This window comes from Schistocerca americana, chromosome 4 (assembly GCF_021461395.2).
Source record: "Schistocerca americana isolate TAMUIC-IGC-003095 chromosome 4, iqSchAmer2.1, whole genome shotgun sequence".
Lineage (NCBI taxonomy): Eukaryota > Metazoa > Arthropoda > Insecta > Orthoptera > Acrididae > Schistocerca > Schistocerca americana.
In genome coordinates, this window is record NC_060122.1 from 218,293,818 (window position 1) to 218,311,413 (window position 17,596).

Below are 17,596 nucleotides of genomic sequence, written 5' to 3' on the forward strand. Positions count from 1 at the left end.
AAAGGGCAACCCCCGAGTGTGACAGTGGCGCGGCGGAAGCAACTCCTGATCATGTGGTTTTCGAGTGCCCTCTCTTCAACGACGTGGCGACAACACTCAGAAACAGACTTCCAAACAACGAGACATACAATCTCCTAAGACAAGAAGACACTTTCCATACCCTGAATGCTCTGGCAGAAGAGGTATCGCGAAAAGTCTTAATAGAATACTTGAGGGATCAAGAATAAACACCGAACTCTTTAACCAACCGATTAAGACCTGATCCCAATCCCATACCGCCTGTGCGTGGAATGGCCGACTTCCATCAGAGATTAGGGGGGTGGGATCAATCACACCGATCACGACAAGCACCAACTATGACGTAGGTTAAGTTAGTAGTAGTAGGACTTAGTTTAGAATACTAACATAGGAAACTGCAGCGATTACTAACCTTGGCCGGCCCAGTGCCAGGGGCATGCTCCTCGGGGTTAGCTCGAGGAGCCTGGCCACTCCAAGTAGGTTTGTATTTACTGGCACACCTGTGACGCTGCAGTTAGTAGTCATTTCTAGGTTAGAAGTAGGTAAAACTAAACTGCCCATTGTTGTTGTAGGAATCTAACACTACTTTAGAAACTTAAATAGTAGCTCACTAACAAAAAATTGTAATCTAAGCTGCAAAAACTTAGTCTTATGTAACAATTAATGGCCCACTAATCAAGTTGGGAGGTGGGCCAAATATGTATAATTAGTATTGTTGTGTCAATAAATTTTTTTTTTTTTAAAAAAACCCTCACTGCTCAACTAGGCGTCTCTGTTGGTTGTGCTTACATACTCGTCCACCAGATCAGTACACAAAGGTGTTTGACCGCTGGGTTCTTCTCCATCTGACAGAAGATCATAAAAAGAAAATAAGGGAAATCTGTGCGGAATTCCTTGCGCGCTACGAGGTTGATCGTGATAATTTTTTGTGGCGGTCTCAAAACTTCACTGAACTGTTCGTCCTCATCCATCCTATGGATCAGATCTCGCATCTTCCATATGTTCGACCGAATGAAGGATACGCTTCGAGGGAATCAGTACGTGGATAACGGTAGGTGATGCTGCAAGACGTTGGTTCCGATGTCGACCAGTAGTGCGGGCATACAGGCCGTCCAACTAAGGTGGCGTAAAGCATCTCATTGAACAGAGATAGCCGGCCGATGTGGCCGAGCGGTTCTAGGCGCATCAGTCGGGAACCGCGCGAACGCTACGGTCGCAGGTTTGAATCCTGCCTCGGGCATGGATTTGTGTTATGTCCTTCGGATAGTTAGGTTCAAATGGCTCTGAGCACTATGGGACTCAACTTCTGAGGTCATTAGTCCCCTAGAGCTTAGAACTACTTAAACCTAACTAACCTAAGGACATCACACACATCCATGCCCGAGGCAGGATTCGAACCTGCGACCGTAGTGGTCGCTCGGTTCCAGACTGTAGCGCCCAGAAACAGCTCGGCCACTCCGGCCGGCGGTTAGTTAGGTTTAAGTACGAGGTGCATTCAAGTTCTAAGGTCTCCGATTTTTTTTTCTAATTAACTACTCACCCGAAATCGATGAAACTGGCGTTACTTCTCGACGTAATCGCCCTGCAGACGTACACATTTTTCACAACGCCATGATTCCATGGTAGCGGCGAAGGCTTCTTTAGGAGTCTGTTTTGACCACTGGAAAATCGCTGAGGCAATAGCAGCACGGCTGGTGAATGTGCGGCCACGGAGAGTGTCTTTCATTGTTGGAAAAAGCCAAAAGTCACTAGGAGCCAGGTCAGGTGAGTAGGGAGCATGAGGAATCACTTCGAAGTTGTTATCACGAAGCAACTGTTGCGTAATGTTAGCTTGATGTGCTGGTGCGTTGTCTTGGTGAAACAGCACACGCGCAGCCCTTCCCGGACGTTTTTGTTGCAGTGCAGGAAGGAATTTGTTCTTCAAAACATTTTCGTAGGATGCACCTGTTACCGTAGTGCCCTTTGGAACGCAGTGGGTAAGGATTACGCCCTCGCTGTCCCAGAACATGGACACCATCATTTTTTCAGCACTGGCGGTTACCCGAAATTTTTTTGGTGGCGGTGAATCTGTGTGCTTCCATTGACCTGACTGGCGCTTTGTTTCTGGATTGAAAATGGCATCCACGTCTCATCCATTGTCACAGCCGACGAAAAGAAAGTCCCATTCATGCTGTCGTTTGCGCGTCAACATTGCTTGGCAACATGCCACACGGGCAGCCATGTGGTCGTCCGTCAGCATTCGTGGCACCCACCTGGATGACACTTCTCGCATTTCAGGTCGTCATGCAGGATTGTGTGCACAGAACCCACAGAAATGCCAACTCTGGAGGCGATCTGTTCAACAGTCATTCGGCGATCCCCCAAAACAATTCTCTCCACTTTCTCGGTCATGTCGTCAGACCGGCTTGTGCGAGCCCGGGGTTCTTTCGGTTTGTTGTCACACGATGTTCTGCCTTCATTAAACTGCCGCACCCACGAACGCACTTTCGACACATCAATAACTCCATCACCACATGTCTCCTTCAACTGTCGATGAATTTCAATTTGTTTCACACCACGCAAATTCAGAAAACGAATGATTGCACATTGTTCAAGTAAGGAAAACGTCGCCATTTTAAGTATTTAAAACAGTTCTCATTCTCGCCGCTGGCGGTAAAATTCCATCTGCCGTACGGTGCTGCCACCTCTTGGACGTATTGACTATGAACGCGGCCTCATTTTAAAGCAATGCGCATGTTTCTTTCCAGTCCGGAGAAAAAAAAATCGGAGGCCTTAGAACTTGAATGCATCTCGTAGTTCTAAATTCTAGGTGACTGATGACCTCAGATGTTAAGTCCGATAGTGCTCAGAGCCATTTGAACCATTTGAACGGAGATTGTGTCGAAAAATAGGGTTTTACAACCAAAAGAGTGAGAAATAATGTGGTGTATTGGAATCCTGAATAAAACCAACCTGCTTTCAGAAAAAGAAATGTTACATTGTATATCGTGTCCATTTTTATTCAGTACTAAGGACACAACCTGCTCATTTACGTATTACCATTTTTTATGTTACCCTACAGTTTCTGATATACTTCGATTGGTACTCCTGTCTTTGTTCTTTCACTGTCACTAACACCACTATAAAAGTGAACATATTCACCAGCTCTTTCATTTCCTGTACGCTTCATTTTTGTCTGTGTCAGGACGCCAATACGTGGAGGGAAGGAGCTAATCGAGACTTACCACCAGCGTTGGAGAGCAAGGATAGAATCACTACTGAGCCAGACCGGGCACTGGCCAGAGGACTGCATGCTCAACAGCTTCGCAACAGCGTCCGTGACAACAGGCTGCACGTACCGATATCGATCCAGGTTGCACGTGCCGGCTCCGGACCACGCTGCATGGAGAACTGCAGCCCATTTCGACAACAGGGTTATCGCCCCGTTCCAAACTATTCGGGATGGCACACTAACACCGCAGTTACCACGAAATGAGCACGGAGCGGCAGTGTTTAAATTCAGCTGAACCAGCTCGTCACCATCGAACTGCTGGGCAATTACGAGGCGTCGAGTCTGTGCTGCTCCACATCCGCAGGGACACGAACTGCTGTCTGACGCGAAAGCACCTGCGTCAGAGCAGCCCTTACACTTTGCCGCCGTCCTGGGAGTGTGGTGTGAGGATCCAGCCACCACTGCCTGGGCTGTGGTATCAGTAAAAGACCATTACGCTGCAGGCCCTGGAGCTCAACGTATCTGACGTCATCGCGGTCATCGCCTATGGCCTCACTGTCTCCATGATACAGCGACAGCAGCAGCAGGAGCAACCCTGGGAAAGCTCCGTGATATATATCGTTCCCCTCACTATTTCCAGCTCCAAACCGGTTTGACACTGCGGCCTTACGCCTATCCGTTCTGCCCACAAACTTCCTCGCGAATCAGTCTGTCTGTTAGTGCATATTCCCGTCGTACTGCGGGTGGAACACCGAAAAATACTGTATTGAAAATGTATTTGTTTATGTCTACAGCCACAATTTTAATTAATTTGCCTCCTGGCTACCGGTTTCGATACACAGTATCATCTTCAGGCCACTGCCTCACACACAGTCGTCGCGCTTGTTCCTCAAGTAAATGCGGAAAATGCACTTTGCCACACATACTTGGGAAGTAAGCGTGATGGAACGTAAGGGGATGGCCTGAGGAAGGTGCTTTGTACTGAAACAGGTAGCCAGTAGGCAAAATAAATAAAACTGCGGCTGTAGACAAACATATACTTTTTCAGTACTTTTTCACGGTAACAGTCACGACGTATGTCTCACACCAACTAGTCAACAACCAAAGTAAGTAAAACGAAGCACAAAAAAGCAAAGATATTAATATTTTCTGGCAGTTCTGCCACAAACTCTTTTTCAGTTGCAGAGTAGTTCATCTCATACTAGGAGGGAACTGTGAAGCATAAGCTATCACCTTTTCAATACCCCACTATTTTTGAACTAGAACTGTCTCTGTCACAAAACTGCTAGAATCAGTGTGAAGTTCTGTCCTGGCATTTTCATAGCTAGAACTGGAGAACATGTTACAGCTTCTTTAAAGACAAGAAGAGACCTTTCTTGTGCCTCAATCCAGGATAATTTGCCATCTCCCTGCAGTTATTGCACAAGGCGTCCCTGGTCAGAAATCCTTTATATGCAAAGCCTGAGAAAACTTCTCATTTCATGAATATGCAAATAATTTTGAAAGTACGCAACTACTCTTTTTTTTGGTAGGTGTCCATGATTTTTATTACTTGGTCAAAGAAAAGACACTTTTTTCAGATTCAGTTGGAAACTTGCAGTCTGGACACACTTCAATATGTTTCTCAGGCAACTTAGATCATCTTCAAATGTCTTAAAAATGAGAATGTCATCCAGATAGCAAAGACAACTCATCCATTTAAGGTGTCAGAACAAGATGTATCATATTCTCCAAGATGGATGGAGTGTAACATAGTCCAAACAGCATAACATTGAACTCATACAGCCTGTCAAGTGTTATGAAGGCAGCCTTTTCAAGATGAACCTTGTCGACCTCGATTTTCTAGTAGACTGTCTGCACGCCCACAGTTGAGAAATACTTTACCCCTTTCACACAGTCTTGGGTGTTATCAACGTGAGGCAATGGGTAGACATCTCTTTCATATTTTGCTCAGTTGTCAGTAGTGAACGCATAAATACCACATGTGGTGTTTCTTCACAAGGGCCATAGAAGAGGATCAAGGGCTCTCTGACGGTTAGTGATAGACGTATCAATCCTGAGATCAGGATGGACATTCTGGCACAAACTGTGGCGTGATAGAAGACACTACCGATCGAAACCAAAATTAAGGTCCTATGAACATATACCTGCAAACAAATACTTGTTCAAATATGGACCATTGTATCCTGTGATATTTGTCGGCCTGTTGACACCATACGAAGGATTTGAACGCTGTCACCACTCAGAAAAGTGTCACCCAGAAATAATAAATCACCTTCCCCACCAGCCCCACCCACAAAAATTTTTCCTTTTCTTGTGTAAAAAAGTTCAATTTTTAAGTAGTTTTATTGAAAATAAAGCACAGCTTAACACTGTACATTGAGATATGACACAAGAATTAATGGATTAAGCATTTAGCAAAGTGATCAGGAAAGAATTAGCGTGTGTCGGAGTATCTTTCGCACTGCAGCCACAACAAAATAGCTAAAACGTAAGTAAGGCCTACGCTCGATTGTCTTACGACTGCGGTTGTTGCTGACCGAGATGGCATATCTGTTTAATAAATTTCGCAACTGCAATTAAATGATTAATCGAAGCGTTTGAGATGTGGTGCAACACACGGAAGTTGAAAATTAGGTGGACTGATAAGGTAAGGAATGAGGAGGTTCTGCGCAGGATCGGAGAGCAAAGGAATGTGCGGAAAACACTGACAAGGACGAAAGACAGAATGATCTGTTAAGGATTTGTTAAGACATCAGGGAATGACTCCCATATGTACTAGAGAGAGCCCCAGAGGGAAAGAACTGTAGAGGAAGACAGATTGGAGGGCATCCAGCAAATAAATGACGTAGGTTGCAAGTGTTACTCAGAGACGAAGAGGTTGGCACAGGAGGGGGAATTCGAGGCGGGCAGCGTCAAACCAGTCAGAAGACTGATGACTCAAATATATAATATTGTTCCTAACATACTGTATGTCCATTTGTTTCTTTTTTCAAATGTTGCAGCGGTAATTGCCAGCAGTGTCTGTACTAAATTTGATTGACCATTATAAAATAAGTACAAAAGTGAAGCAAAATCCTTGAATATTACAAAAATGGATTATTTATGTGTGTATGTATGTATGTTCCTCATCTGCACCTAAAATATTTCACCGATTTCAACCAAACGTGGCACACGCATCCATTACCGTCAGGCTACAATCGCTGCTGGACTAAGAACTATCTATTTATTATAGTTCAGACGATGTGACGTCATAAACAATGCGATGCGTAAAGCACTGCGGCAGTATGCATGACGTTTCAATTCATTACAGTTGTGCCGCTAACAATAATCTGAATAAAGTTTGTACACAGTATCCACACATGCCTCTGCATGTATCTACACCGAAATATTATTGTACGACACATAGTTCAACAAATGTGACGTCATAATCAATTAGATGAGCGAAGAAATGCAGCATCTTGCATGAGGTTTGCATACATTTATTCTTTATTATTAAGACAGTCGAGTAAACTTAAAGAAATCCTTGATACCCGAGAGCGTTTTTGACAGCTTTCAACCGCAAAGCGCTAACAGCTATAGACGAAAACAACAGCCGTCTAAACAGCTACTACGAAGCGTTGCCATAGAGACGTTCACAGAATTGCTTTGTAGACGCACAAAGCAGCTGCGCCCAGCTTTACGTCGCTCAGCCAAAAACTTGCTCATCGTAGTCTCTTTGTCATCTAACTGTCAATATTATATGTAATCAAGTTCTGAGTTTAACAAACATTACAGAGATTTTGTATGTTGCATACTATGTTTCTTAGTTTGGATACTGTACTTATACATTTGTACATTATGCATATTTCTTTGTCTGGCTGTTTCTTAATTTCAAAGGTGTTTTCACGAATACAAGTAAATGAAATTTTTCCCACATTACACTACAAACAGTTTAGGGTTCCGTGTCTCAGTGTGTAAAAACGAAACCCTTATAGGACGCTTTGTTGTCGGTCCGTCCGTCTGTCTGTCTGCCTGACTGTTAAGAACTCTTTACGAGGAACGGGTAGACGTACAAAGTTCAAATTTATGTCAAATTGCAGTCTATGATCCGCGGACGGTGTAAAAAGTTTTAGCTTCTAAATCAATTCAGTCAGAAGTTACGGCCATTTATATCAGATACTTTGATAATCGAAAACTTACTCATCGAAACACATAGGGTATTTCTCGTTAACTAGAACCAAGAAATAGCCAAGAAACAAGGTTTCACAGTACAAGTTAGTGGAAATCTAAAAGTATTAATTTTTAAATATATCGCACGGAAAGATATTTCCTTTGTACTTTGTTATCGGACTTCAAACTTGAAACATTCTCTCACGTTGTAGACTCCCTGGGACCGATATCTCACCAATATCAATGTCGATAACAGGCAAAAATCGTCAATATTTTCTATTCCCGAAATGGGCGAACTGTCTATATGCATAATTAAGTTCGTGAGGAACTCTCATTGCGCAAGACCTAATCACACCAAGCAATTTTTATTTGTTTTCAGTTCTAATAGAACACTGGCGTAATAAAAAATGCCGCAGTTGTCAACTAGTAAATTAGAAAACTCGTAAATTATGCTTTCTTTCCAGTAAGTTTGTAAGATTCTTCGTCGTTAATGGTGTGCCGGCCGTGGTGGCCGAGCGGTTCTAGGCACTTCAGTCTGGAACCGCGCGACCGCTACGGTCGCAGGTTCGAATCCTGCCTCGGGCATGGATGTGTGTGATGTCCTTAGGTTAGTTCGGTTTAAGTAGTTCTAAGTTCTAGGGGACTGATGACCTCAGATGTTAAGTCCCATAGTACTCAGAGCCATTTTTTTCGTTAATGGTGTGTCATGTGTCCTAATAATGTTTTCAGTGTTGCCCTGTAAACACGACTGTTTATCGACAGTGGTTGTTTGTAAACATACTTCTCGAAGCAGGCGACGTGAGCGACTGGACCTAATGCGTGCGCGCTGTTCGCAGCTGGCAAGTGCGTGCCGCCGTGCGGTCCCGAGGCTGCGTGCCGGCGCTTCCCCAACAACACGTCCCGCTGCGTGTGCGTGCACGACTCGTCCGCGGCCACGGAGGGCCGCAAGTGCCCCAGGGTGCCAAGTAAGTGCCGCATCGCTCCTGCTGTCTTAGTGCGCGATCGCCTTCACCAAGTAAGTCGCGGCGCAAACACATGAGAGGAGAATGGCTATTGATACGGGCGTTATTTCCGCTGGGCAGAACAGGTAATAGGATTGTGGTAAGGGCCAAAGGTTGAGGTCGGTTTCTCCTTCTAATTGTCATTTATTGTAATTTAATAACCTTTACAACCAAAGCGTCACATAGCCGAACCTTTACCGAATACAACTCTTTCACGGCTGAAGGCCTCCAAACAAGAAATCTTAACAAATCAACAAGATAAAAATCCAATTAAGATAGCAATAAAATAAATTAAAAAAGAAAACAGCAAACATATGCCAAGTGCAATACAAATGCCTGAGGGCCACAATTAAATATAACTGTAATATGCAAAGATCAGCACATTCCTCAAACTGGGGAACTATCAAGAATGGGGTTCCACAAGGTTCAGTCTTGGGTCCTTTGTTGTTCTTAATATATATTAATGACTTGCCATTCTATATTCATGAAGAGGCAAAGTTAGTTCTCTTTCCTGATGATACAAGTATAGTAATCACACCTGACAAACAAGAATTAACTGACGAAATTGTCAATACTGTCTTTCAGAAAATTACTAAGTGGTTCCTTGTAAACGGACTCTCACTGAATTTTGATAAGACACAGTACATACAGTTCCATACAGTGAATGGTATGACGCCATTAATAAATATAGACATTAATCAGAAGCATATAGCTAAGGTAGAATATTCCAAATTTTTAGGTGTGTCCATTGATGAGAGATTAAATTGGAAGAAGTACATTGATGATCTGCTGAAACGTTTGAGTTCAGCTACTTATGCAATAAGGGTCATTGCAAATTTTGGTGATAAACATCTTAGTAAATTAGCTTACTACGCCTATTTTCACTCATTGCTTTCATATGGCATCATATTTTGGGGTAATTCATCACTGAGGGATAAAGTATTTATTGCACAAAATCATTTAATCAGAATAATAGCTGGAGTCCACCCAAGATCATCCTGCAGACATTTATTTAAGGATCTAGGGATATTCACAGTAGCTTCTCGGTATATATACTCTCTTATGAAATTTGTTATTAACAACCAAACCCAATTCAAAAGTAATAGCAGTGTGCATAACTACAATACTAGGACAAAGGATGATCTTCACTATTCAAGATTAAATCTAACTTTGGCACAGAAAGGGGTGAGTTATACTGCCACTAAAGTCGTTGGTCACTTACCAAATAGTATCAAAAGTCTGACAGATAACCAACAAGTATTTAAGAAGAAATTAAAAGAATTTCTGAATGACAACTCCTTCTACTCCATAGAGGAATTTTTAGATATAAATTAAGAAAAAAAAAGAAAAAGAAAAAACAAACAAAAATTATAAAAAATAAAAAAATAAAAAATAAAAACACAAAAAAATAAAAAAGTTGTTATATTAACTTAAGTATGTTGTTAAATTAACTTTATTATGTCATGTATTCAAAAATTTGACTCGTTCCACATCATTACGAAATATCGTATTCATGATCCATGGAACTAGTATTAATCTAATCTAATCTAATCTAAAGTAATTAAAAAAAGTACACACTAATGTGATTTTATTTCTATTATCTCTTCAAGCTGGCTTCTCCGAGCCCAGGTTCCTTATCTCAAATTGTTTAGTGGAGCATCCTCTATGTCCTGTCACATTTTTGCACGCTCTTACGGAAATATCTCTTTGACCTGAGTGTTTCCCATGTTTGCTGATGACGCTGTAGTGTACGGCAATGTGTCGTTGCTGACTGACTGCAGGAGGTTGAAGAGTGACTTGGACAGAATTTCCATTTGGTGTAATAAATAGCATCTTGGTCTGAATGTGGAAAAACGTAAGTTAACGCGGATGGGTAGGAAAAACAGGCAAGTGTGATAAAACCGATATTATTTTCTATATACACAAATGATCTGGCAGACACATTGGGCAACAGCCTGTGGTTTTTTGCTGATGATGCTATAGTGTATGCGAAGGTGTCGAAGTTGAGTCATTATAGGATCAAGATGACTTAGACGAAATTAGTGTGATGAATGGCAGCTGGTCCTAAATGTAGAAAAAATATAAGTTAATGCACCGATTGTGCCGTTTCAACAAACATAATTTATTCGCAGTCAAATACAATAACAATGATTTTTTATGATTTACTTCAAAACTCTGTGACCAGCGTTAAGATAGTGATGATGTTCCTAGGAAATAGGAAAGATCCACAGAAGAGCAGCACGTTACACCGCAGGCTGGTTTAGTAAGCACGAAAGTGCCATGGAAATACTCAGTCAACTCGAGTGGCAGACACTGCAAGAGAGGCGTTCTGCATCACGGCGTTCTGCTTCCTCCTACGTAAATCTCGCGAAAAGACCATCAAGATAAAAAGCAGAGATTCGAGCCCACAAGGAGGCTTACCGGCAGTCGCTCTTTCTGCGAAACAAACGCTTCTGGAAGAGGAAAATGGGGAAGTTACAATGGTACACAAAGTACCCACAACCGCACACTGTAAGGTGGCTTGCGCAGTATAGATGTAGATATCGCAACTCCTAAGGAGGTCAACTCCTGATAAAGAATGTGCGAACAGGAAGAAAGGATGGATATGGGATAGGGCACTTCAGCTACAGCACTTGGGGATGCTATACTTAACATCAAGGGGGGTGGGTTGATGATGTAAAGGGGAGGGACTGAGAAATGGGATATGTAAGTGAAAGCTGGAACAAGATAGGGCCAGAGCGGGTAGATTGTGAGAGGTAATGAAGCCTTGATCTAATGAAGGGATATGAGGGCTGGGACTATCGGGGCTATAATTGGTAAGATGGATAATTGTCAGGGCGGACTTCTGAAGTGCCTCTTGATATTTCCTCAGGATAAGATACGAAGACCACGAAGGTTGAGGGAGGAAGGGACGTGCTGGTATTGGCGCGGCAACAGGCCAAGGTTGGAGAGGATTGGCTAGATCACGTGGTTTTGAACTTCGAATTCTTGGAATGGACAGTATACTTGTGGTGTGCGTACTATAACTCTATTTTATTTCGGGCTCACACGTGGTCATCCGTAATTGTGCTGAAATCATCTGTTTCCATCCCATCCTCGTCGCCAATGTGGTGTGCGTACTGTAAGACCTTCGGTACACACACCATCAGATTGTTTGACTTGTCGTTCTAGCGAAGTAGGCGACTGTCAGCAATATGTCTCGTGGTCTTATCGTGGCGTGTTTATCTTCTGCCGTTATGTCAGACGATAGAAATGCCACTTGCACGCTTAGAGTAGCAGATTCATGGTGACCAACTTTAAACAGAACTTGATTAATTTACACACACATTTATTAAAATAGTAAAAATCATAAACCTCACTTAACTTGATTCTGGATGATATTTACAATTGACAGTCTGAAGTTCCCTTGGTCTTGGTACGTTAATCTTATTCTCACATATCTCTGATACTTGACAAAGTGTCTATACATTTCTCTTCATGGCTATGTACTGGAATATGGTAATCCTATTAGGCGCAGACTGAAACTTGACTATAGACTGGTACAGACTAATGCAGACTGGTGCAGACAGGTGCAGATAAATGCAGAGTTACTAATCGGAGGTCTGTACACTCGTTATAACACCTCGCGCGTTCAGGTATCACTGCACGAGTGTGATCCGCGAGGAGAAAAGGTTCTACGTTAGCAGCAATCTCATTGGCTGCGTTACATATTAATACGCGGATCGGCAGAAGCAGAATTTGGTCCGTCTCTAAGACAGCGCCATCTCGTAGTGCGGAGACGGACGAGCGCTGCGCCTGCGCTGTTTTGCTTAGAGGGGCGCGCTCATTTGGGAAAGTTGTGTACGCGCTGACTACGCGGAACTATGTACACATCAATACTGGATAACTACAGCGAATGAAATTTCTAGATCCAGCGAAAAATAACAGAACTAGTCTCGTTAGACACTTCTTACAGTTTCCCTTATACGATTCTGATGCAGAAAACATGAGTAGCAAATTTTGATCCACAAGTGACGTACACTCCAAGACCAACAATAAGACAGCTAGCGTAGCCAACATCTACTCAGAGAGGTGTTGTTGACCGTCTCACCCTCTCTATAGGGGCTAACCGCAAGAAGTCCCACGACTGCACAAAAAGGCTCGTTTTAACATCGCAACTTTTGCTCGTTACTATGCCTCACAGGCGGCTTGTCCATCTATGTCTCTTGTTTACCTGGCTGAACTGCTACTGTCGCGTTTAAATATTATTCCATACTTTGACTGGGACATGGGTTATTATATTGCGCATCTGTGTCGGCCCGGCTGAAATTAATGATTTATTTGCCCTTTTGTAGGATCATCAACCACTGAGACAACAGGTAATTTTGGTACTGTATTTCAGGCTGTTCCTCTCCTTAAAAAAAATGCCGTGTTACTTGTCCACAGCAACATATATATTGCATTAATATCTGTTTTCCTCTTAGTTGTGTATATTGCTGTTTCACTTTTAAGCTCCTACACGATAAATTAATTGAAGGGTTCCATGTGCAGTTACGTGGACATGAAAATTTACTGTCTAAATGTAATAAATACGCTGAAGGAAAAAATCACTACACCAAGAAGGATTGGTTGGACACAAACGAAAGTTGGTAGGCGTGTTTCAACATGTGAACGATGATGTCTGTTCAAATAAGATTAGCGCTAGGAGCGCCACTACGAGGATGAAAGTCAGGTTTTCTTTAAATATACGCTATAACGGTCGCGAGCGTTAGTTATATTTGAGATGTTAGTCAAGAATGCCTTTAAGGCGAGAAAGACGCCATTAACAACACGTCACTGGGCTTGCACGAGGTCGTGTAATAGGACTACGAGAAGCTGGGTGTTTTCTGTGATATTGCAGGAAGACCTGACAGGAACGTAGCCAGCGTACCTGATCGATGGCAGCGGTGGTCACGAAAATGTGTGGTCGCAAGCAGACGGGGTTCCGGACGACCACGTGGCACTAACGCCAGGGATGACCATCGTGTTCCTCGTATGACTCTGGCGCATTGTACTGCACCTGCAGCAGCAATTTTAGTAGCAGCTGACACCACAGTGACACAACGAACTATAACAAATCGCTTGCTTCAAGAACAGCTCCAAGCCAGACGCCCTATAGCGTGCATTCCACAGACTCCAAATCGTCGCGATTTACAAGTTTAGCGGCGTCAAGTGAGACCTCGTTGGAGGTATGGGTGTAGATCTGTTGTGTTTTTTAATTAAAGCGTTTTTTGTCTCGGTACCAGTGAAGGCTGTGTTTTGGTTAGGAGGGCCCCAGTTGAGGACCCGTCTGCGTGCTAGACAAATGGACCCACACATGGAGTTATGATCTGGGGTGCGATGTCTTACGACAGTAGGAGCACTCTCGTGACAAACACAGGCATCCCGACTGCCTATTTGTATGTGAATCTGAAGATTCTACCCGTTGTGCTGCCATTCATGAACAGCATTCCAGGGGATGTTTTCCAAGAGGATAATGCTCACCCACATACCACTGCTGCAACCCAATAGGCTCCACAGGGTGTCGACATGTTGCCTTGGCCGGCTCGATCACGGATCTATCTCCAGTCGAGCACATAAGGAACATCAATGGTCGACAACTTCAGCGTCATCCACAAACAGCATTAGGGGTCCCTGTATTCACCGACCAAGCGCAACAGGCATCAACTCCATCCCACAAACTGACATCCGGCATCTGTACAATGCAATGCATGCACGTTTGCATGCTTGCATTCAACATTCTGGCGTTTACACCGAATATTAATGTAGCATCTTTTCAAATTTGCCGTGGCTTATCTCGTGATATCGCAATGTTAATCACTTAAATATGTTACCTAGACAAATGTATTTCCGAAATGTCATTACGGTACATTAATCATTTTTTATGTTGTAATGTTTTGCCCGTTATTGTATCTTCTTAGAGACACCTAGGTAACAGATCACTCCAAATCACACGTGCAGACAGCAGCTGTCTAACAGTGCAATTCTTTACACCATCACGGAAGAAACGCTTGGAATTTAACACCTGGTCAGCCATAGGGCTCCTCCATCGGTTGGGCTCTTGATTAGTGACAATTATTCCGGCGATCAGGTAGCAGCGTAGTGGAATTGTGCCTCGGTTTTCCTGTAAAGCTCCTCTGTCAACACCTGTCGGCCTTTGTCTCTCGTAGCGTCCAGTTTATTGTGGCTGTGCTACACGTTTGTAGTTCCAGGAACAGCTGAGAAACAAATCTCTTTGTGAGATTCTTGGAAATAAGACATCCTCTGAGATTCCTTATCCGAAATAACTCTGCAAAATGAGTTACATGTGCAACCCCTGCAGGAGGTAAACCTTTACAAACCTGAGACGAAAGACTGTTCCTAATCACCTCCAGGGACCTATAATCAAGTAACGATGGGAATTATTTTATGACTTTTTAAGCAACTTCAGATCTCAGTGGTCGAAACGAATCCTAATTGCCATGTTCTTGTTGCAGTTTACAACGACACGAACAGACAGTAAAGGGGTAAATTCGATTCAGATGCGACTGCCCCTACACATTTTTAGTCATCGTTCTTAACACTTCTCTTAGGCTGCCCTTCAGTTATTTTTAATCCTTGAAATTTCATCGTCGAGGTCTGGGCTCTAAATCACTTTTATAATGTTTTCCCTTTAAAAGTGAAGGGTCCACTCTTTATAAAGTCGATACATGTCCAGTTTTATGTAGGGCATGACATCATTATATTCTATAATCACTTACAGTGAGGTGACGAAAGTCATCGGATAGCGATTTGTTATTTCCGTCTCTTTATGCACAATACATTTGTTTACACTGAGTTGACAGAAATCATTGGATAGTGATATGCGCATATACACATGGCGGTTGTATCGCGTACGCAATGTATAAAAGGGCTGTGCATTAACGGAGTCGTCATTTGTACTCACGTGATTCATATGAAAAGGTATCCGACGTGATTATGGTCGCTCGACGGGAATTTGTACACTCTGAGGGCGGAACTGTAGTTGAGACTATACGCATGGGACTTTCCATTCGAGAAATCGTTAGGGAATTCAGTATTCCGAGATACACTGTGTCAAGATGTCAAGAATGTGCCGAAAAGTGTACAATTGCCATTGCCGTGACATTAATGAAACTGGATGGTGCTTATGGTGGTGTACCAGATTTCAGACATTACCTTTCACCACGGATAGCGCTGTGGTGCTTAACGAGCGAGAGCTACGGCGTTTGCGTAGAGTAGTCAGCGCTAATAGACAAACAAAACGCTGAAATCAATGTGGGACGTACGACAAACGTATCCGTTAGGACAGTGTGGCGAAATTTGGCGTTAATTGGCTTTACGGAACAGCACGACGTCTCCTGCAGCGCCTCTTGTGGGAACGTGACGATATCGGTTGGACGCTAGACGATCGGAAATCCATGGACTGGTGTGGTGACTGACAATTCGCATTTTTTCACAAACACAACATTTATTGATGGAAGTTCACGAGGTTGATGACTGAACATACAAACGAAAGGTGACAATAACGATGCCAGTAAAAGTCTCCTAATTGAGGCAAACAGAAGTTCACTTCTAATTTTCCACAAAGGTTCGTGGTAACACACTCACACACTAGCAACAGCTCAATTCCGAGAAGAGGTAGTCTTCAACGGTCGCAGTACACGAGGTCGCCATCCTGCATGAACTGAACTTCGGGGCTGGTTCTAGCCCCCAAATAGCTGTCTCCAGCCAATCAGGTTTTGGCGTAGTGATACTTCCTGCAGGCCTTGGCTCGAGCTCCCTCTGCAGGAAATAGTGCTCGGAATATCTGTTTCCATTATCTTGTATGTAAATAGCCGGTGTTTAACATGGTGCTTTTGGTACGCCTTGGGCATAGACAACCTCGTCCTCTGTCGTGTAATATGGGTTGCCGGCCCTCAGGGGCTACCTTGGCTCCGGTATAGCACCTGGCGAGATGAGTCTCGATTCCAGTTGGTAAGAGCTATTGGCAGGTTCGAGACTGGCTCAGGTTGCACGAAGCCACGGACCCGAATTGTCAATAAGACACTGTGCAAGCTGGTGGTGGCTCCATAATGGTGTGGTCTGCGTTTACGTGGAATGGACTGGGTCCTCTGGTCCAACTGAACCCATCTCATTGACTGGAAATGGCTATGTTCAGTTACGTATAGACCATTTGGATCCATTCATGGACTTCACGTTCCCAAACAACCATGTCATGTCACCGAGACAGAAATGGTCGCGGGCTATTCGATCGAGTGATTTGCCCACTCAGATCGCCCGACATGAATTCCATGGAACATGTATGGAACATAGTCGAAATATCAGTTCGTGGACAAAATCCTGCACCAGCAACGCTTTCGCAGCTATGGACGTCTAGAGAGGCAGCATGGTTCAATATTTCTGCAGGGGACTTCCTGCAACTTGTTGAATGCTTGTCACGTTGAGTTGGTGCAGTGCACCGGGCAAAGGCCGGTCCGACATGATATTAGGAAGTACGTCCCGACTTTTATCACCTCAGTGTAGACTTCTACATTAAGTTCTTAACATGTAATGCTGATCGTAAACTTTTGAAATGAATTTTTTATGCTCCTAAGCTCTTTCTGTAACAAAAATGAAATTACTTGGGATTAGGCTGCACATCTAAGCTCATTTTTGAGCGTGTAACATAGAGACATGGCTTAATTTCGGCCTGAACGGCACCTGAACGCACTGGACATTTAAAATAGAACACGTGTCCTAAATCGTAGCGTACCTAAAATTTGCGGCCGCGCTGGCCACAGTGAACGTGACCGCGGGTGCTCAAAGCGTTGCGATGGGCAGGGGCGTTGAGTGAGCTACTGTGTAACTAGAAAAACATTTAAGTTAGTGACAATTTCAGTCAGAAAATTTGAGTTCCCAGAAAATTCATGCTCATCTTTTCTCAAACCTAGGAATACAAGCGTACACCCTGAACTTTTGCCTCACCGAGCTGCTACAATACAACTGTTTAAAAGTCCTGGCTGTCAGCAGTTGAAACATAACGTCGTAGACATGAGGTCTACCGAACTGTACTGATACGTTTATAGCAAAGCTAGGGAGCAAGGTGACAGTTAGTTAGTTACATGTTCCATAGATCATTTGAAAGATTCCTTTATGGAAATGATGCGGAACAAGTCATTTTACAGGATGTGTATATACATATGATTAATGCTAATGT

General features: G+C 43.4%; 1 protein-coding gene across 2 annotated transcripts in view; it reads left to right on the forward strand.

Annotated features, from left to right (window-relative positions):
• Nucleotides 1-17,596, forward strand: part of LOC124612423 (muscle, skeletal receptor tyrosine protein kinase-like) — a 621,962-nt gene that overhangs the window by 363,588 nt on the left and 240,778 nt on the right. For both annotated transcript variants that reach the window (XM_047140628.1, XM_047140627.1), the window contains exon 2: nucleotides 8,218-8,346. In XM_047140628.1, the coding sequence (XP_046996584.1) occupies nucleotides 8,218-8,346 (129 nt within the window). The remainder of the gene's footprint in view (nucleotides 1-8,217; nucleotides 8,347-17,596) is intronic.